We start from the raw sequence: 21834 nt of genomic DNA, 5'->3' as shown, positions 1-21834 counted from the left end.
ACACTCACACACTGATTTCATTCAGACAAATACGTTTTTCCCGAAAGATAACTTAATCCTAATGCCAAGCACATGCAAACTGTCTCTTGGTACAAATCTTGTTCAGATTAGTATGCCTGTCTCTTTAACATCTCTAGGATTCCAGATTCCAGTTAGCTAGCTAAACTGCTACCCTTAAAAACGAGATGTGGCCGGGGGGGCCCCTATATAGGCGCACTCCACGTCTGGAGTCATTATGAATGAATGTACAGTATATACTGCGGAAGTGGACCCCCGGCTACATTAAATGACTCGCCCACGGGCCCAGTGGACCACCCGGGAGATGCACCGCTGCCACGTCCTGCTCCTCCTCCTCCTCCTCCTCCTCCTCCTCGCCGCCATTTTACCCACATTTTCTGGCTGGAAACTTTTTTTTGCTGTGAATGCACAAATTAGTGTGTATGGATTATTCCCGGTTTTCATGCTTCCAGACGAGAATAGCTACAGCTCGTGTCTCGGTTTTCTACTACGCGCGATTGGAAAGCACTGCTTTGGAAATTGGAAATTGATTGTAAATCGATGAGGATTGTCCAAATAAAAAATTCAGTGTAGACACAAGTCCCAATAACCTTTATGAAGGAGACCCATATAAACGAACCTGCCTGGCCCTTACCCATGGCCACGTACAGTTGAGGAGGAGGAGGAGGAGGAGGAGGAGGGGAAGAGTGAGAGGCCTCTCTGGTCGCAGCTGGGAAGCAGCGCCCACATAAGGACAAATACGGTCTGTTTTTAGTTGTATTATTTTGGCTGGCCCGCTGACGTCTCTCCCCAACCCCCCCCCCCCCCCCCCCTTCACCCCCCCCCTTTTGTAACCTCCTTTGTGGAGGCTGAAGCGCTAACTCTACAGGGTCTCCCTCCCGGTGGAGATACAGTGTAGGGTCAGGCGTCGGTGGACCTTTCACCGTGAGAGGGGAGCAAAGGCTGTTTGCCATATGGGGTAATTATTATGGGCCAAAAGATTATCTCCCTCCATCAATGTGTGTGTGTGTGTGTGTGTGTGTGTCCTTATGAGCAGGATGCGGGAGCATATTTTGAATGCATGAAAGGAATCCGTGGCAAACACGGATAATAATTCACAAATGATTCACACAACACTCCTCCGTGGATAAATACATTTTTGCTTTGTGTTTCATGAACCAGTATTACTATTTTTTTTTTATGAATAGCGTGCAATACTCATACAATTTATTCATATTTTATTCTTTGTGTTTGTGTTTCTCTTTGCGAACCATACAGGTATTTATGGTGTGTGTGTCGGCTCCGTGTGTAGGCCGGCCGTTAAGCAAACAACAGCACTGATAACGGCCCAGTGAGCCGTGGTCTCTGTGATAATGTCTGTGTGTCTGTCGCGATGAAGCCCTGGCTTTTAGCCTCGTATGTAATGTGGATCAGAGACACACACACACACATGCACACGCACGCACACACGCACACACACGCACGCACGCACACGCACGCACGCACGCACACATGCATGCACACATGCATACACACACACACACACACAGAGTAGCGGTCCCTCCACACAAAGAAAATATTCAGCTGTAGATTGGGGGTCCCTCCGAGGGCGTGACATTGAACTGTGGGGGGTGGGGGGGGTGGGGGGATTAAGGAGAAATGCCTGGCTGCCACTGGGGTTGCCATGGCAAAGACCCCTTACTCTCATTCCCCTCAAACCTATGCCTATTTTTCATTTCAGGTCTCATTGTGCGGTGAAGTGTTTTGTCATCTGTAAGTGTGTGTGTGTGTGTGTGTGTGTGTGTAGTGAGTGGGGAGGTAATGTAATATGTTGTCTGTATTTGTTCCCGTGTCTGGTCTTTTGATTTGATTTAATTCAGCCTTGGAGCAAAACTGTCCTCTTCAAGTGATCATGCTTGAATACAGATAATCGTCCGTGTAGAGTTAGTTTGTCGTTCACTGTCGTCTGATAATGACATCGGTTCACTTCCATTACACATTGGGCATTCATCCATTCATCCAAATGTACATGGATGGATTTGTATTCCTTGTGGTCTTTAGGACCATTGTCAGACCTTATGAAAAACACACACACACACAATGTCTGTCAGCAGAGGACTCAGAAATCCCTGCGTTGTTGCATCAGTCTCCCCTCGTAGCCTCCTCTCGTCTCTTAGCATGCTAGCGTGACGTCAGCCCGCTCAACCCCTGGGGCCCAGAGCGGGGCCACAGCGTCCCCCCTCGGTGGGCACCTCCTCCTCCTTCACCTCCTCCTTCACCTCCTCCTCCTCCTTCACCTCCTCCTCCCGGGAGGAGCTGATAAATAATACCCATATATCAGCATTCATAATCCTGACGTCAGCCCTATCCAGTTGTGTGCCACCGCGGGCTGAGAGGCGAGCAGGCGTTTGTCTGTCCCACGCAGTGCCGTGCCGGTGACAATGGGAGCACTCAGCCTGTGGTCGGGCCAACGCTGAATGCTGTGCAGTAGGACGTGCAGGCATTGTTCCTTCCCCGCCCCCCCCCCCCACCCCCCCCCTCCCCCTCCCTCCCTCCCCCAAGTCCTTATCATCCACTACCACCACAAGCTGATTCAGAGGCTGCTAGTTTCATATGTGATGTTCGTGAGGGACTAACAATAAAAAAAAGATGATAATCCTGAATCCATTTTGATGCAGCGTATTGAACACCATTGTTTTCGGCTGGTGGGGGATTTCGGTTTTCAATTGAAATCGCTTTCGGCTTTTGAGCTGAAGTAGTTTAGCTTGTTATTCAGTTCCACTTGCAAAGCTTTCTTTTTGTCGTGATTTTTGTTGTGTTGTTACAGTAGTATCAACGGTGTAATCCGCTATGACATGAAAACCGGACAACGCCACTGACATCCTCTGTGTTTGTTGTCTGTGTGTTACAGAAGCTGCCGCGGACCGAAAGCTCGATTCCCCCCCCCGCGTGCCCGGAGCGTCTCCAACCGCTGACGTCTAAACACCACTTTAAAAAAAAAAATTGATCATTGTATTGTGTTTTGTTGTTGTTTTTGTATCTGATTATTGCCTTTTCTCTATGTATGTATGTGTGTATGTGTGTATATGTATGTATATGTATGTATGCATGTCCATTCATGTTCCGGCAACACTAGACTATGAAAATAGGCTTTTGTTGCTGTTGTGTCTTCGCAAGGCTCATCCTCCCTTGGTGGGTGAGTCAGGGTCATTCTCCCTTCCTGCCCTCTGGACAGTGAACTCATTCTGTCACCGTCTCCTCTGCCTCACCATCGCACCCCCCCCCCCCCCCCTCTGTCCCCCCTTTGGTTGTTCCTGCTCTGTGACCTTACCCCTCGGTTGTCTGAGACCTGTCTCTCCCTCTCTCCCTCCCCCTCCATCAGCACGCACCCCTCTCAGTCTCATCCTCTTCTCCGGATGTGTCAGCTCTGCTTACAACGAGACACCCTTCCTCTCTCCCCCCCCTCCTCCTCCCCCTCCTCCTCCTCCTCCTCCTCCTCCTCCTCCTCCCGCCTCTCCCCCTCTCCAGACTTCCGACTCTGTTGCTTGCCACGGGGAACATTCAACGCTGTCGGTGAGTTTTGGTATGGATCACATAGAAACCATCGACCGTTGACTGTGCCCTGTGGCACGGCCCGCCCCGACGCCATCGCCGCCCCCACGCCGGCCAGCCGCTTCCACGCGAGGACGGAGAAGAAGGGGGGGGGGGGGGGGGGGGGGAGGGAGGATGGGAGGAGAAGAGAGGGGGAGAGAGGAGAAGGGAGTGGGGGGGGGGAGTGGGGAGCATTCCAACGTTGGTCAGCGACACACAACGACAAAGTCACGCGCAGAGCGAGACGAGCGAGATGTAACGTAGATGATGTACAATCACGCACATTGCACATCATCAACACTGATCTCACACTGTGTCCAGTGTCTCGTCCCGAGCGTCCCCCCCACCCCCCCGACCCCGTCCCCCCCCCCCCCCACTAACCGAAAGGAGCAAGGGTCACAATCAACATTCATTGCTGTCGCTGGGTTGGACTGTGTGGAAAAGCTCACTGAACAATGAGTGCAACTGTGGCCCAGATCTGCCTTACTCGCGTGTCTCTGCCAATAAAACGGAAAACAACCGGATGTGAAACGCTGTGATTCCTTTATTTATATAACTAGCTTGTTTTTCAGTTCTATTTCTCTCATTTCAACTCTAATTTCACCTGCTCTGACTGTCTGTCTGTCTCTTGTCTCTCTCCCTCTCCCTCTCCCTCTCCCTCTCGCTCCCTTCCCCTCACACTCTCTCCCTGCCCGCCCCGGCCCTCTAAAGACTACAGGGGAAGAGGGAGATTGAGATGGAGAGGAAGAGGGAGAGAGAGAGAGAGAGAGAGACGCAAATAGACTTCTAGCTGTTTGCTTGTCCTCTCCCTCCTCTCCTCTAATTGGGGGTTGTGTGTGCTACAGGAGGGGAGGAAGCAGAGTGAATGTGTAATCATTTGGAGTCTCCTGCTTTAGATGTTTCATTCTTCTCTTTTTTTTTTTGTCTAATTATACAGTGCATTCAGTTAAAGCTGTGTGTGTGTGTGTGTGTGTGTGTGTGTGTGTGTGTGTGTAAGCGTGCATGAATGCATTTTAGAGCTCACAAGAAAGGGAGGACACTAAATAAACTAGGCACAGGTTTATAGGCCTAGATAATACATTTTGTAGTTATCTATTTATGACTAACTGCTGTCTATGAACTCTAGTGGTGCCACCCTGTGCATCCAATTCAAGCAATTGCTAAAAAACATAAATTAGATCGCTTCTGGCTGGAGACTGCTCTGTTATTATCCGTGTTTGAGTTTCATGAGAGACTGTCTGGCCGTGGTGTGTGTGTGTGTGTGCCCCGTGATGGAAGACCTGTCTGGCTAGCGCAGAGTGCAATATGTTATTTTCATTTTTACCGAAGCTTGGTGGAGGAGCAAGCACGTCTTCAACCTTGGCTCCCCTTAGTCAGACACATCATGTCCTGTAAGCACCCATCAATCTCGCTCCCCCCCCCCCGCCCCTCCCCCTTTGCTTTCTTCTTCTTTATTTACGTCACTCTTTTTCTCTTTCATTATTAGGCCTTCAAGGTGATTTGGTGATTTTAACAACTGAAATGTGCAATATTAAAGTGTGCCTAATAAAGTTACAATGATCCAAAAGTATGTGGTATGACCGTTTTTTTTTTCTCATATATTTGTTTTAAAAGTGAGCTTACCAATCCACTGGAGCCACCTCTGTATAGCCCCACCAGTACATATCGAACATTTTCTCGGTACAGTTCTATAGGCCTACTGTCGTTATCATTTAACATCCAGACCTCAACCCCTACTCTCGCTCTCCAAAAGTATCTTTTGTATTATTCATAGAAAAGCACTTTGTGCAGTCGTGCAGCACAGGCAGCGATGATGATGTAATGATGGCTCGGAGCACAAGTGTGGAGTGTCATTTTGGGTGGATTCGTGCGACCGAAGGGGAAAAACAGCACAATAAAGTTAGTTCAGCTCCGTTGGTAAAGCTTACAGCTATTGTGACGGCCAGGGACTGACAAGGGCACAGCTCGCTTCAAATCAAACTCACCAACTTTGAAGGCTGGAAAAACGTACAGCCTTCGACGGAGCATCATTTACCCATTGTGGGCATTAACTTGATCAAAAATAATAATTATTGAACACTGCAAGACGAGTCCTCAAATATGTCGTTGTGGGTGAACTATTGTTTGAAGTGGGACACCTCCATCTAGTGGCCATGCCCATGTATAGGCTGTAGCAATGCAAGGGGAAAGCTGAGACAATCGGTACGACGCGGTAAAGTTGGTCCGCAGAAGGTTTCTATTTTTATTTTACAAACAAACCTCATAGTACAACTTCTAAAAAACAAAACAATCCTGATTTTTTTTGCGTCATGCATACAAGTCCTTCCTTTATACCAAACGTGTAGGCTATTTATAGGCTACTTCCACTTTCATTAATTCTTCCTCTCACTTCCTCCTTAAAAAACAAAGACGTCTGGGTTTTCCATCGGCCACTTGACCCGAGCACAGGCGGGCATTTACATTCAAACAAGATGAGCAGGAATAATATAATAATCTATTAATAAAAAAGATCACAAGCATAATATTACACAAAATAACTTATCCCAACGTAATATAAATAGCATCATTTAACGAATTTCAAGAATACAAGAGAAGAATACAATTATGACTGCCATTTCTGTTCAACCACATACAAGGAAGACAACATTTTATAATTCCACAATTGATGCCTTTCACAAGGGCATGATACAACTATGAGTATGTGATAGATTATATATATATATATATATAATCAAAAATATATATATATATATATATATATATATTATAAAACGGGGGGCCTAAATCAAGTGATCTGATTGGTTCCCAACCGTTGTATATTGAGCGTATACACACAGCTATGACGCCCGTTCAGTTTACAGAGTTCAGTATCACTCCGCGCCTAACTCTAACTGTTGTTTATGTATATATAAAAGCGATAGCGTAGTTCACTGAAGCCTAAAAAACATGTTGATTGCTGGAGAGGGTGGAAATGTTGTAAAGCCACAGTGAAAACCACAGTGAAGGGGGTCGCCGCCCCTCCGCTGCGCGTCGGGACGGACAACGCCCCTTAACTGTGGTATAATGAGCGTATACCACGGCCTGTCGTGATCTATTGCTTAAATATATAGCCTCATATTAAACATATCAACACGTGTTCAAGAAGGTCAAATCACTACTACAAGCAAGCGAGTACAGCAAGCGTCCTTCGGTCTCTTCTGGTGTGAATGCATCACTGATGAAATGTTCTGGCTTTTCTGCTGCAATGACAATGAAAGAAAAATTACAATTAAAGAAAAGGAACGGGTTTAATTTATGAGACACGTGTACGTTCAACGGTTCAGAGCTGAGGGTGCTGAAGCAGCTGAAATTCAATGAACTTTACGCAAATGAGCACGCCACACAGTGCAGCGCGCGTTCGGCCATGTGATTTGACAACAGGCAACGCATGGCTCGGCTCTACCTAGCGTGATCTTAGGTCTAGATCTTTTTCACCACGCGTGGCGACGCCCCGCCCCCTCTCGTTGGAATTTCCCCGTGATGCAAGCGGTGACGACACTGGGTACTTCAGGTGACTTCAGTTGGAGGAGCGCCAATGAATGCATTAGCCCGTTAAATTAAACGCACTACATACTACTGTATGCACAATCTGCTTGTGATTGTTCTAAACAACGAAAAAAACATATATAGCTGAGCACTCATACTTTAGTTTAATCTACATCTCCTATATGCTCCTCTTGCTGTGTGTCCGGTGGAGCAGGTCGTAAGGAAACGCGAATTATAGTCAATTTGGTTGCTACCTTGGAGGGCAGCATAACAATAGTCTTCATAGTGCGTCTTCTCCGGTGACAGGTGTTGTGCCAAACAGACTTATTTTCAAGGGGTGGCAAGAGGGTGGCCGGGGGGGATTGCTTTTGATATACGTCATAGAGCAGGTATCATTATGCATAGTCATAAGGATAATTGCAAAAGAGATAATTTCTTTATTTTATATATAAACGATAACTCATATGAATTAAAGTCTAGTTTTCCAAATCTAGGCCTTAATAAGGTAATAAGACATACCACACCTGAATGTTAGCCAATGTGTGGATGAAACCAATTCGACCTCAGCTGCATAGTAGTTGAATAGATAACGGTGATGGTTTCCCCCACAGAGACATAAATAACAGTCATGGCATGTTGCACTACAGAGTTTGTCTTTTGACAAAACAAAGGAGTGATTGTAATCGGACAAGAAGCGTACCTGATTTTAATGATGTAGCTCTTAACCCAGGCTAAAGAAGGATCTGCACATGCTTCTCCTTTATCTGTGTGGAAACTATGAAGAGAGAAAAAAGTGTTAAGGTGTGTGTGTGTGTGTAGTTAGCTTGGTGGTGTCTTTAGAAGACATAAAGCTCACTGCTGTGTTGATGACTCACATGATTGCATCGATGGGACACAGCTCTTTGACAGACTGCACAGAGTAACCCTTGATGATACGGAACGGGAGTCTGCCCCGGCTGAATTCTCTGCAGCATGCATGCGATGCTGCGGGAGGAAAGATATGTTCTCGTTAGACACAGGCTGACAGACAGACAGACAGAGACAAGCAGACAGACAGACAGGACTGATAGATAGAGTAGATAGACATACAGATAGATATACCCTCATATTTACCTGCAGATGTCGGGGTAGCGTACAGGCAGATGGTGGCGAGCAGGAGGACTGCCATCACTAGAGCTTTGACGTGTGCCATGGCTTAATATTCGTAGACAGTTTTGTCTCTCAGCAGACTCTTTCTCTCTTCTGGGCTGAAGAGTTCTGGTTATGGCTGTGTTGTACAATCTCCTCGTCCTGCTCATGCTTTATAATCACGGACCTGCAAGGCGGGGCAAAAAAGTTCCACCCAGAAATGGGACACCTGGGTAACTTAACCACACGTGAGAAACATTACGCTTCAACAAAATTTCCACAAAACGCTCCCCAGCCAAACAAGGAAACGCCTATAACAACTTAAGGGTAGTGTCTGTTATGACGTTCGAACCAGACTTTCTTGTAGTTCAATGTAGATATCCCGCGTTTAAGAGTAATATTCATATCCAATGATGCTTGGCATGCATATCTTTATACAATTTGCTTCAAGCGTTAATCTCTCATAATTAGCCTCATTGTTAGCCTCATTGTTTGTGATATAGAAGATCCTAACTGCTTAAAGCGCAGAAGAAAAATGTCCTGCCAGTTTAGCCGGGGCTCAGCAGCAGGACTTGGCTTATTAATTTTATTTAAAAGTTTAAGGATCAGGGACATTGCACATTAATAAAAACATTTAAACAAATGTAAACATGCCAGAATTAGCCAAAGGCTATTTTGCATCTGTTGTCCCTGGACTGATGTTTAAAGTCACCCTAAAAGAAAATAATACAAAATATTGGGTTATCAACATACAAATAATACATTCAATGATTAAAAAGCTTATGTGTAGGTGTGGTAGGATGGCTAGTGGGGCAGGATGTTCTAGTGTTTAGGGGTGTTCAAGCCAATAGGCTCTGGTTTCATCAAATGGTTGTGGTTTAGTTGTCCTTTGACCAAGATGCCAAACCCGTACCTATACCTGATAGGTGACTTAATTCTCTGTAAGTCGCTGCTAAATTATCAAATATCATTAGATGGTATTATGACAAATGCTTTCTAACTAAATTTCTTTCTATCTAAATTGCATTAAATCAATGTAATTTAGGGAAATGTGTTACTCGGGAATGTGTTACTCTATGCTAAATATACTCAGAATAGGGCAGAGCAAGGAGATGGGCGGTCATAGACTATAATCTATGCATGGATAACTAATTACAGCACAATGGGAAGCTGAGTAATGAGGACCGTGACGACTGTGGGCCTTCCAGTACCACACCTTTACAAACATTCCCATTGAAACAGGTGAATGATTATGCATCTCCACAGGTATGCCTCTGATGAGGAAATCACAATGTTTGTGCAATACTTTATCAAATATGTGTGTGTGTGTGTGTGTGTGTGTGTGTGTGTGTGTGTGTGTGTGTGTGTGTGTGTGTGTGTGTGTGTGTGTGCGTGTGTGTGTAGGTGTGTGTGTGTGTGTGTGTTGACGTAGGCAGAGTGTAGGCCGGTCATAAAATGAAAGTGCTTTTTTAGGTCAGCGGAACACTTGCACTTGTACACTGAGCAGAAGGGAAAAAGGGCATGAGTGTGAAATAGGTCAACCGTGACAAATGTGACATACTTTCTTAACCTGTGAGAGTTTGTGGCTTTTTGCATAACCTCGGCCTTTTTTATTTATTTATTTATTTATTTATTTTATTTATGCAATACGTGCCGTTGTTATAGTACTTTAATAATATTTATAATATATATAATAATATATAATACTTTAAGTTATTACCCGAGACATCCTTTAAAACAGGTGCTGTATCATTTAAAAACTATTATTTGTGTGTTTAATTTTTCTATGCACCGTCAAGCACCTTGAGATTGTCTCTGAAAGTGAAAGGTGCATACAAATAAAATATAGTTAGATCAATGTTATCGAGAAAATTGATAATTCAAAATCTAAAAATATCTATATATAAACTCTGTATATTATAGTTTATATATATGTATATAAACTATACAATCTGGTGCTGCTGATCAGAAGTGACAAACATTAAGGGGGAAGTGGGCCTACAATCAGGGGGTTCCATCTGACCCAAATTCGTTCAGCATCATCATTGCAATTGCATTTGTTCCAGAAACCAGGGTTCATCATCTTGGGGCCACAGGTCACATCCAACGTGTTCAGAAGTGTTACACAAAAGGTCAATTTGAAGGGATTTGGAGTGGAAAAATCGCATCAAACATCATGAATAGTACAGATATTCTCCCACTCATTGAACCTATAGCCCTCCCCGGTGCGGTGGAAGGCTTCTGGAAGTTTATTTTCAACAGAAAAGTGTTGTGATTTGTGAAAAAGTCTGTATTGGGTGTGTGTTCTTCTTCTTTGTGGGTCCCATGAGGTTTTGTTGAAAAGTACACACAGAAGCTGCTGAGAGAGTACTGGCTCTAAGAGGAAACAGGGGTTAGCAGGACGAGCAGTGATTAAAGGAATAACAAATGTTTTAATTAGGTTCCCAACATTGCACGGACGCCCAATGGCGCAGGCTTGTGCGTGGTTATCTTGACAGCAAGTGGGTCCAGGATTCCATAAACGCACCAGATTAAGATTTCAGTGTAAATAGTTGTTCTTATTGTTGTCTATGTCTTCACCTAATTCAAATATTATATTTTTTATATAAAATGTCTTTATTTGCGTGTATTATTTGTATTAATTCATTCATTTTTTTCCTCACTGTTTCTCCATACCATGCCTACCAACAATACCATGTAATGTTAAAAAAATTAATTAATTCTGCCAGCCCAGACAGGTGGTCTTTTCATTTTCTTACGCTAGGTGGCACTGGTGTTCAACAGCATCGGAAGGATTCACTCTGAATGGGCAACAAAGTATCCAACCGGAAGAGCATGAGTTTTTTGTGTTTTGGGATATGTCCCTGAAGCTGTAAATTATGTCATTATTTATCTTATGTAGGGTGGAGTAAAAAATAGCATGTTTACGTTATAACTTAAATAATACCCCAGCAAAAAGTGTTTACATTAAGGGATATATATAAGCTAGTGTCGTGCTACATACGCTACAATAAGCTAGTGGTTATTTGGTATCACTAGCATCAAAACGCCCCTCGGTTCATCCTACTGTAGGACATGACAGGTAAGATATGATATATAAGGTATTCAAATACAGGATTTCTCCAGTTACGAATCCGTCTGCTGTCGCGTACTTGATCTTGGTTTTGCACATACACAGACACATGTTCCTTCTGTTCAGCAGCAGTCTTTACAATCACTTGTGTGGCTTCAATAACTGGAATCAGGTTCACCCATTTATTTTTTTATTATGTCTAAGCTTTAGGGATGATGCAATATACAATATCATAACTGCTACTATAGATAAAAGCAGGTTTTCGCTGAAGGCATAAGCTCTATAATCATTCCTTTGGATTAACAATAAACAATTGTTTTCTTTGTATAATACTACTATTGTCTACTCATTTCAAGGTAATAGCTACCGGGATGATGACATTGCCAACCACGTAAAGGGGGCCACCTGATCTAGAACGGTCAAGGATCACGTGTGGTCAGGAGAAGATAAATAATGGACATTGTAAAGCGTGGAGAAGTTGGAAGGGACACTCTGTTCGAGGACCCGGACTTTCCATCGGACGACCGCGCGCTGTTCTCTGACGGGTCCTCTCCCCTCGCGCGACTGCAGGGCGACGTCACCTGGCGGCGCCCACAGGTAAATTAATCAAAGCCATTATCAGCTGATTCGATTAGACCAAAGCCTTGGCACGTGCATCGCAACCTTCCCAAAACACAAACGAGAAGAAAAAACCCCAGGGGAAATTTCTTCATGAATGGCTCAATTAGTTGTGCAAGAGACAATAAGTGGTACCTAATTATAGTACATTTTCAAGAGCAGACGTCACAGGACGTCACACAGTGACGCACAAAGAGCAAATACAACACAAGGCAACAGACATTGCAAAGCACATCCTATCAAAAGTACATGCAAATAAAAGGAACTAATGGATAGCCTAAGTCTAAACAGCTCGATCTTGAGCTAAATTTTGAAAATGTATACCGTGTCCACGGATCTTAAGTTCAATGGGACAGAGTTCCCAAGTTTAGGAGCTAAAACCATCAAACATATAGATACAATAGAAACATGAACTAAATTAAATAAATGAATGAGATTTTCTCAGTCAGTGTTATTTGTTCCTCAATATACTTTCCCTGGTTTTTATTTCATCCTTGTCTCACCCGCCCAGGAACTGTGTGATTGTCCGGTTCTCTTCCCTGCCAACGTCAATGAGGGCCACGCTAAACAGGGCCTGCTGGGAGACTGCTGGTTTCTCTGTGCCTGCACTTTTTTGCTGAAGAACAAACATCTGATGAACAAGGTAGAGTCATCTGTGTTGTTATTACGCTCGTCATTATTTTTAAGGCAAGACCAGGCAAGTTTGTTAATAGGGTTAGCACTGAAATTCAAAGTTCTTTACAAAGAAAGAAATAACGTGTAAAAACAACTGTAATGCAAAAAAGGGAGAAATTATTTCCTAACGTAATTTTCCAAAGTGTTTATTGCCCAACAATAGGTAATTCATGCTGATCTGCAGAAAGGCATTATCTTGTAAATGTAAATGGGTTATAACATAGACTAGACATTTGCACATGGAATTGTTTTAATGGTTTCTCCAATGGGGTGCGTGCAGTGTGCAAACATTAGCAGCGGTGCAAGCATCAAAAGATCTCAGTCATTTCAGAAGTAGCCAAAATGATAAAAAAAAATAATAATAATAGTGCAAAGTCATTAAAGAAATCCATGTTCTGACTTTCAGCCTTGCACACCTGTCCCATCGGTAGACTTGGTCACAGACCACTTCACCAAGCAGACGGGGCACTTATCAACATCTGGAACTTTAAAATTATTTAAGTATTTCCTCTGTGCGTTCCCTTGATGACACGCCTAGGTCTGCCCTCCAGACCAGCCCTGGTGGGGGGACCCCATGTACCAGGGCTCCTTCCGGTTTCATATCTGGCAGAAGGGCCACTGGACCATGGTTACCATCGACGACCGCTTGCCCTGCATCGGTTCCACCCTGTGCTTCTCCCGGTGCCACTCCCCCGCGGCATTCTGGGTAGCACTGCTGGAGAAGGCCTATGCTAAGTGAGTCGCTTGTGAAGGGTTTTATATTCAATTCAAAGCTCTTTTTTCTTTTTCTTTTTTCTTAATTTCACGCTGAAAGCTCGATGAATCAATGTGCCTTGATTCTGGATTTTCAAAATCAAAAAAATAATACGTTTTGTCCGCCTCAACCTTTTTATATGGCAAGGCAAGGCAAGGCATATGGGATTTCATGTCGACATAGAGTGAGTAACTGTGGCAACCCGCCTCGGGGAGTGAACCACCTCGCTTGAATCGGCACGCAAATCGATTGGGTGTTACGCCACAAAAGCTTAAAAGTTTAATCAAACGTAAAGTCTCTTTTATAAAATAACCAAAAGATGATCGCGTGGCGCAGCCACAACGGCCGGACTTCTCCGTCCACCCCAGCCACGAGAGAGAGCCCCGAACGGAAGTGGAAGCCTGCCTTTTGAGCAGGTCTTCCTCAGGTGCTCTGCGTCACGTTGATTGGGACCGGGTTGGCCGGGTTGGCCACAGCACATCGGTCCGGTCCGCTCATGCGTATCTCTGCGCTCCAACCAGGCTGCACGGCTCCTACGAGAGCCTGTGGGCGGGCCAGGTGTCTGAGGCGCTGGTGGACCTGAGCGGAGGCCTGGCAGAGCGCTGGAGCCTGGAGAAGGGAGGGGCGGACGAGTCGGAGGGGCCCGGGCACGACAGCGACCGCGTGCAGAGGCGGAGGCTGGACCTCAGCCTGCTGCGCCCGGTCAGGGACCTCTGCGCTCTCAGCTGCTCCACCCACAGCAGCCCTGGAGGTCAGGACAAGTGTGTGTGTGTGTGTGTGTGTGTGTGTGTGTGTGTGTGTGTGTGTGTGTGTGTGTGTGTGTGTGTGTGTGTGTGTGTGTGTGTGTGTGTGTAAGGATGTTACGTTTGGACCAATAAGGATGGTCCAAACGTAACACCTGCCACTAGCCAATGATGATGGTGGTGTTGGTGATACTGCATTAAAACTCATTAATTGTGTGGCCACTGGCCAATGGATGTTTCCATAAAAAGATCCATCACTTTGGCCCCTAAACCTCAGACAGACAGGAGGCTGCTTAGAGGTTGGCTAAATAGCGTCTCTCGTCAACATTTCTCTTGCCGGTGTCCCATTTGGTGTTTTTTTTTAATAATAGTACAACAAATAAGGCAAATGTGACAGCAGTGTGTCAAAGCGTTCCAAACCCTTTTTGCGTTGTAAATTTAGGATAAATATTTTCATAAGTGAAATAAAATAATAGTTCATCAAGTAAATCAAAGTAGTAGTAAGGCAAGGCAAGGCATATGGGATTTCATGTCGACATAGAGTGAGTAACTGTGGCAACCCGCCTCGGGGAGTGAACCACCTCGCTTGAATCGGCACGCAAATCGATTGGGTGTTACGCCACAAAATCTTAAAAGTTTAATCAAACGTAAAGTCTCTTTTATAAAATAACCAAAAGATGATCGCGTGGCGCAGCCACAACGACCGGACTTCTCCGTCCACCCCAGCCACGAGAGAGAGCCCCGATCATAAGTGAAATAAAATAATAGTTCATCGAGTAAATCAAAGTAGTAGTAGTTGAAGCATTTTTTTTTTTTTTTGGTGGATTGATCTGTATGGTTGTCATGGCTACAGGTGGTGATGATGACGATCTGGAGCAGTACCACGCCATGAGCGTGACGGAGTGGCTGGACGTGGAGACGGTGTCGGGGGCGCGCCTAACACTGCTGCGGATCAGGAACCCCTGGGGTCGCCGCGGGACCTGGATGGAAGGGTGCGTGACGGCGTGGCACGGGGGAAAAGCACCTTGGATTGCATCACGTCCACTTTGGATGAGATGCATTCCCCAAGGTGCTTCGCAATTGATGCCTCGCATCCGTTTTGTTTACATTGTGTGTACAGATTCAGTTCTAATTGTTTGTTGCGTGATTTTGTTGTTTTTATTACTGTCCCGTTCTACTGTGACATTGCATTCCCACCATTCCCACCTGGGCTGATTAAAGTACATCTTATTAGTCATTCGGTCCAGGTAAATGGCACTGAATAGTTCCTCTCGAAACATCTTGCTCTGTGTATGTTCCTTTTCTTCTTTCCTTCTTTCTTTCCTTCTTTCCCTCTTTCCTTCTTTCTTTCTTTCCCTCTTTCTTTCTTTCTTTCTTTCTTTCTTACTTTCGTTCTTTTAATAATGAGTCATTTATAAATAAAACCGTATATCCCTCCCCTGGTCTTCCCAGCGAGGCGTGCTGGAGCTGTGTGGACCCTAGCCTCAGGGTGGAGCTCCAGGGCCGGCTGGAGGCAGGGGAGTTCTGGGTGGATGAGGCGGAGTTCCTCTCCCAGTTTGACGACGTGACCGTGGGCTACCCCATCACCGAGGAGGGACACCTGAAGAGCATCTTCACCGGTACTCTGTCCTTTCATCAGATGAACACATCCAGCCCGGCTATTGAAAGAGTTCTGTGCATGCGCGCGTCGTGGGCCTATTTGCAGTCAAAAATGTCAGATGGCGTTATTGGTCTAACTCTCTGGGCTTTTCTTGGACACAAGAGTTGACGCTTTGGAGCACGATTTTTCACATCACACACATGAGGCAGTACTGTCTTACATTTAGGGCTGGACGATAAAACGATATCAATCGCGATACATATTAATATGTAGCCTATTGCGATATAATTTGACCTGATATGGTGATATGTCTTTAAAATAAATTTCAGATATGTGCAGAAAAGCTGATACGGGTACAAATATTTTAATAGATGTTCTGAAAATGTGTCGATTAAAACGTTTTTTTTTAAAAATAGTTTATTCCAACCTCTTTGCATTTCAAAATATGTATACAAAAACAACTAATTGCTATTTCAAGGGTTTCAATACAGCCTCTTTGATATATAAGTATCATTCACATATCAACTTGGATTGGATCATGTCAATGTTGTAGTGTGTCTCTATCGAATAAGCTCTATTCCAACTCGCCCTCTGGGATGAAAGGAGCCGCTCTGGTTGTCTGACCCCCCCCCTTTGCGTCCACAGGGAGCGTCCTGAGCCACAGCCGTCAGCTGCTGGGCAGGTGGACCAAGGGGGTCACTGCGGGGGGCTGCCGGAACTGCACCAGCTACGGCACGAACCCCAAGTTCTGGCTCAAAGTCAGCGAGAGAGGCGAGGTGCTGGTCTCCCTGCACCAGCAGCAAGGGGAGTGCAGGGGCGGCACAGAGCGACACGCGCACACACCACTAGAGGGCGGCCTACGCACTCAACACCAGCACTACCAGGCCATCGCCCTGCACATGTGGAAGGTAAGCAAAATGGAAAAAAAAAAGAAAGAGAGGATAGTGCATGAGCTGTACTTTGTTTACAATCTTTTCCAGTGTTGCAAATCAAGTCCCCCTTTGGGGCATGATAGGGTATAGTGACTAGGGTGTTTGACTCCAGGCCCAAAGGTACTGGGTTTAATACCCTATATGTCTACAACCTGAAGGTGTCCTTGAACAAGTCGCCTCACCTAGTGATCGACCGATAAATCGGCCGGCCGATATTGCGTTGTTGTTGTTGTTGTTTTTTTTCGGCATGCACAATACAGTTCAATAAATGTTCCCTTTTTAAATTGAGACTTCATCATTTGTAATTTTTATGATGTAAATCGAGGGAGCCAAAGCAGTATTGACTCCAAATTATCGGCATCGGCCCTAAAAAATCCATATCGGTCGATCCCTAGCCTCACCCATACCTCCATCTTAAGGCCATGCATCTGAACTCCCTGTATTCAGACACAGAAAGCACCCCCCCCCCTGCTAAATGACTCGACGGTAATAAAATAGTGTCTTTTTGTGTCCGCGTTCGTCTGCCACCAGGTAGAGAAGAAGCGCTTCAACCTGGCGCGCGTGTTGAACAAGGCTGCCTCTGCGTCCACACACTGCCACGCCTACGAGAGGGAGGTGGTGCTGCACGGCCACCTGGAGCCGGGCCACTACCTGCTCATCCCCAGCACCTTCCTGGCAGGAGCCCAGAGCAGCTTCCTCATCAGGGCCTTCTCCTGCCACCCGGTCTCGCTCAGGTTAAAGCCCCTAGTAGTCCGCCAACGGGTAGCTAGTAGGGGGTGTAACAAAAACCGATTTGAATCTGAAAAAAAATCGATTTTGATTTAAAAGATGCGAATCTTCTGAATCGAATCGTTCCATTTTAAAAAATGTATCGTTCCTGTATCGTATCGTACCCCATGTATCGAGATACGCATCGAATCGTCTTTTATTGGAGAGATGCACACCCCTAACAAATACACTTCTTCTCTAGTCTTTGATAAATCTTTTTGAAGGATATGCCACATGTACAAGTTAATTCATTTTGTGAAATGATTGTCTACTTTCAACAAGAAATCCATTGCATACCCTCATCATACCCTCTCGAATTGAGCCGTGCCACATCGAATCTAATCGAAATCCTTCTGAATCTAATCGTTCTATTTTAAAAATTTATCGTTCCTGAATCGTATCGTACCCCATGTATCGAGATATGCATCGAATCGTCTTTTACTGGAGAGATGCACACCCCTAGTAACTAGGTAAAGGTCAACGGTCAACGGATTGCCTTAAGATAGTGCTCTTGCCAGCCACTGCGACTACTATGCAGTGTTTTTTGAATTAGGATAGCATACCTCTATTGCACCCATTCTCATTCATTTGTCACTGAAATATTCACCTTGTATGACAAGGTGCAAGGTGAGGGTTGTGTGTCTTGCTCAAGAGCACCTTGACACTTCTGATTTGAACCAGCAACCCTTTAATTCAGCGTACTTCGACCTACTGTGAAAAGTTCTGCATCTTTTATCCGTTGGTTTGGTTGGCTGTGTCGTAGCCCAGGTTGTTTTGATATTCGTGCTAACTTTATATTATGTACAGCAAATCATGTTTTCACTTCTCTTGCAGCAGTATTACTTCCTGTCTGTTTTTACTCTGTGGGTTTTCTTTTGTACTTTGCGGCTTCGTACAAAAGTACACTTCCATTTCCCGCAGTCTGGCCTTTGGCCAAAGGTGTGCTACAGTTGAAACAGGTTGTCTCACGACGCTTGTAACCAAAGCGTCTTACAACACCACCACCAAGAGTGCCGTCCGTTCAAACCTTAACCGGGTTGACGCGTTGACGCTCAACGCTCCGCCGACCGAGCCACACTGTCATGAACCAAACACACCAGTGGACCTGCCTCCCTGTGTCCTCCACACAGCGCCATGAAAAGCCCCGCTGGCCCTCCGCTGCCCCTGCTGGCGGACAGCGAGTGGGACCACTGTGACCTCCAGGGCAGCTGGGTGGCAGGGAGCAGCGCCGGGGGCAGCAGGAACTCCCCCTCTCACTGGAAGAACCCCCGCTTCCCGTTGTCCCTCGGTGGCCACGGCAACGCGGCAACGCCGTCGCCGTCGCCGTCGCCGTCGCCGGGCGTCGACGTCCGGGTCAGCCTGCGGCAGAACCGCCCCGACACCGACCTGTACGCCATCGGCTTCCACGTCTACAAGGTCTGCAGGCGTTTTTTTTTTTTCCCAGACTCTTCTTCCCTTCTTCGTTCATTGTAGGCTTTACAGCGTTTTCACTGACATTTGATCTGTATGTAATTGAGCAATTGAGGACTCCTCCTAGATGTTATTTTTGTTTTTCTAAATAAGAGTTCAATGAAATAAGGTCCACTGTGTTACAGACACTTTGAAGCTTAGGTCATATCCACAAAAAAGTGGTTAGTGGACTGCGGTTAGGGGAGGGGGGGGGTTACATAAGCAGGAAACCAAAAGATCTGCAACATTTTCACTTTCAGCCACCATAGGTAGTATGCAAATCTGGATACAAAGATGTTTTGTTTATCCATAAGTGTTCTGTGTAATATCTTAACTTATCATGTAGGTCTTGTAAAGGCATGCTTGATGAAGCTTGATGATCCTGTTACATTATCAATATTTCTTCCCAAAATGTTTGGATCTTTTTCTCCTTTGTAAATTTGGATCCAAATAAAAGCATTTAAATGTGTGCGTGTGTGTGTGTGTGTGTGTGTGTGTGCGCGTGCGCCTGCATGCGTGCGTGCGCTTCTCTCTGGCCTATCCAGGTCCCAGAAGGGGCGTCAGTGATGGCCTTACCCATGGACGAGGAGCCTGTCGCCAGCTGTGTGCCTCACTGCTACACCCGCGAAGTCAGTCTGGCCTGCTGCCTCCCTGCCGGGGCCTACGCCATAATGCCCTCCACGTACCAGCCCCAACTCCCCGGCAGCTTCACCCTGTCGGTGTCACGCAGGATATACAGGTTGAGCTGCGGGAAAAAACTACAGAGCGTTTATTCTCACGCACAACAAGGCATCTAGACCGACTGGTTGCGTTGTGTTTTTCAGGAGGGTGGTGAAAAGCCGGGAACTGCTGGGGAACACCATTCAAGAGGTAGAAATGATCTCTTCAATTAGATCTCACACGTCGTTTCAAGTTGTGGAATGGAGTTTAAGCTAACAGTGTTAAGTTTGTTTGCTTTGTTGTGTGGTCCGGGTAAATGGCACGGAATGACGATGTAGTTTCTCTAATACCACGTCTCTGTCACAGTCTGTGTTCTTGTCTGTCTTTCTCTCTTTCTCTCTGTCTGTGTCTCTCTCACTCTCTCTCTCTATCTGTCTGTTTATTAATCTCTGTCTCTCTCACTACATCTGCGTCTCTGTCTTGGAAAAAATACATCCTAATGATATACCAGGGATATTACCTTGTTAATCAATATTTAAAAGACGTTAGTATAAATTCGCTCCTTTCCTCTACTGACACCATAACCACGAGAACACTACAGCCATGACGGCCCTCTCCACCAAACTTCCCCTCTTCCTGATTTCAATATTCAGTTGTATTGACAAGTAACCAGACTCCTGACTTAGGCCGTGAGAACCACTTGTTTCCTTTTGTCACACCTGAATAGTTGCAGACTATGGGAACCTCTTGGTCCTTTGATGTTTGTGTTTACAATGTGAAAATGAATTCCGATAAGAATCATGTGCACCCGGTAACCCATTGAAGATGCTTGGTAAATTGCTGCCTGTGTCTTCCCATGCATGTTCGTCATGCTCTATTAAATCAATTACTCTAGTGTCAAGAAGTGTCCTAAAATAAATACATACTCTCTCTCTCTCTCTCTGTCCCTCTGTCTCTGTCTCTCTCTATGTGTGTCTCTCTCTCTCTCACTGTCTCTGTGTTTCTCTCTCTCTCTCTCTCTCTCTCTGTCCCTCTCTCTGTCTCTCTGTGTTTCTCTCTCTCTCTCTCTCTCTCTCTCTCTCTCTCTCTCTCTCTCTCTGGCGGCAGGTGTCTCACATCTCCGTGATGCAGAGCTAGATGTGGGGGCCGTGTTCCTGCCCCTGTCACATAGCTTGACCCCGTTGGCCCTGGGACCGACATGAAGCCACCCACACTCCCCGCCAGTGCCGCCACACACTCCAGAGAAAGTGTGTGTGTGTGTGTGTGTGTGTGTGTGTGTGTGTGTGTGTGTGTGTGTGTGTGTGTGTGTGTGTGTGTGTGTGTGTGTGTGTGTGTGTGTGTGTGTGTGTGTGTCCGTCCTGTTAGGTCTCCTCCTAGGCAGTACTCTTCATAGGCAGTACTCTTCATAGTAGGCCGGCAAGCTGATGGCCATCAAACACAAACGATTAGAACATCATTGCCGCTAATGAAGGATGATGGGGCTAGCGGGTGTGTGTACACAAACGGCCTCCATTGAAGAGGACGACTGCCACTCTAGCTCGATCGCTCGCTGCTGTGCCCACCACAAAGACCCCCTTTCATGAGGTCTCCACACTGGGGTACTGGCAGCGAGGCCGAAGGGGTGGTGGTTATTATGGGTAAAGGGACAGATCTTCAACATCGGAGCCAACCACACCAAACCACGCAATGTCATACCATGCAATACCACTGTGTCTGTGCTAACCTAGGGCCAATGAGTCACTGAAAGAAATGCAACGCGTGACGATGTACTGGCGTGGGAGGGGTCTGTCAGCTGTAAACAAGCCCTTCCTGGAAGGCCAGGCTGGGTTATGGTGACACTTCTCCTTTGCACATATGTACCCAAAGACAGCAGCCTATGGTCCACTCAACTGGTTAATCATCCACGACCGATGCTACCTCTTCCTGACCCTTGATTAAAAAACACTCATCTATCTCTAGCTGGTCCCCCGGCCAGAAACCTCATGTAGCTCTATTCCCATGATGCACCTCTAGTTCCTGTTTCCTTTCACCAAGCCCTGGAGATTTGACCTCAGATTAACCTGTTAAAAGTGGCTGTGGTTGACGGATGAGGGGGAGGGGAGGGGAGGGGAGGGGGGGCTGCAGAAACTACTGATGCAGCGCATCAGGGGCGGCATGTTGTGACAGTGTGTTGGGTTTCCTCTGAAATGTGAATAGAACAAGGCAGTTGGCCGGAGACGGCACTTGTTTTACTGTGTGAGTGAGAGAGTGAGTGAGAGAGAGGCTGCCAGCTGCCAGCGTATGTTTGTGCTTACTTCTAGGCCTACTTTATGTAGTCCCTG

General features: G+C 45.9%; 3 protein-coding genes across 3 annotated transcripts in view; 1 reads left to right on the top strand and 2 right to left on the bottom strand.

Moving 5' to 3' along the window:
* The window catches only part of camsap2b (calmodulin regulated spectrin-associated protein family, member 2b), a gene marked incomplete at its 5' end in the record, with an annotated part of 18684 nt that extends 17937 nt beyond the window's left edge, over positions 1–747 (bottom strand). Inside the window, 1 exon segment of the mRNA XM_084481415.1 lies at positions 667–747. Within this exon segment, the coding sequence (XP_084337541.1) occupies positions 667–747 (81 nt within the window).
* A 3546-nt stretch (positions 748–4293) lies between these two features.
* On the bottom strand, positions 4294–8305 carry ccl20a.3 (chemokine (C-C motif) ligand 20a, duplicate 3; the record flags this gene model as incomplete). Its single annotated transcript, XM_084481414.1, has 4 exons — positions 4294–4300; positions 7814–7888; positions 7989–8097; positions 8227–8305. The coding sequence occupies 4 exons, from the start codon at positions 8303–8305 to the stop codon at positions 4294–4296; spliced, it is 270 nt and encodes an 89-aa protein (XP_084337540.1).
* A 2790-nt stretch (positions 8306–11095) lies between these two features.
* capn10 (calpain 10) lies at positions 11096–21591 on the top strand. The gene is made up of 13 exons (XM_084480415.1): positions 11096–11323; positions 11671–11911; positions 12444–12575; positions 13146–13342; positions 13883–14112; positions 14958–15096; positions 15557–15723; positions 16350–16612; positions 17168–17370; positions 18535–18820; positions 19399–19592; positions 19678–19723; positions 20621–21591. The coding sequence occupies exons 2-13, from the start codon at positions 11768–11770 to the stop codon at positions 20648–20650; spliced, it is 2031 nt and encodes a 676-aa protein (XP_084336541.1). The 5' UTR covers positions 11096–11323; positions 11671–11767; the 3' UTR covers positions 20651–21591.
* The last annotated feature ends 243 nt before the right edge of the window (positions 21592–21834 follow it).

Source organism: Micromesistius poutassou (assembly GCF_964030765.1).
Source record: "Micromesistius poutassou genome assembly, chromosome: 16".
Lineage (NCBI taxonomy): Eukaryota > Metazoa > Chordata > Actinopteri > Gadiformes > Gadidae > Micromesistius > Micromesistius poutassou.
This window is presented reverse-complemented; position numbering and strand designations above follow the sequence as displayed.

What these genes read in the sequence shown, in the direction of transcription:
- capn10 (XM_084480415.1), top strand. Translation starts at nt 11,768, where the DNA reads ATGGACATTGTAAAGCGTGGAGAAGTTGGAAGGGACACTCTGTTCGAG. An exon ending in ACAAACATCTGATGAACAAG is followed by an intron (nt 12,576 to 13,145) that starts GTAGAGTCATCT and finishes TGACACGCCTAG; the next exon opens with GTCTGCCCTCCAGACCAGCC. An exon ending in TCGGCTTCCACGTCTACAAG is followed by an intron (nt 18,821 to 19,398) that starts GTCTGCAGGCGT and finishes TGGCCTATCCAG; the next exon opens with GTCCCAGAAGGGGCGTCAGT.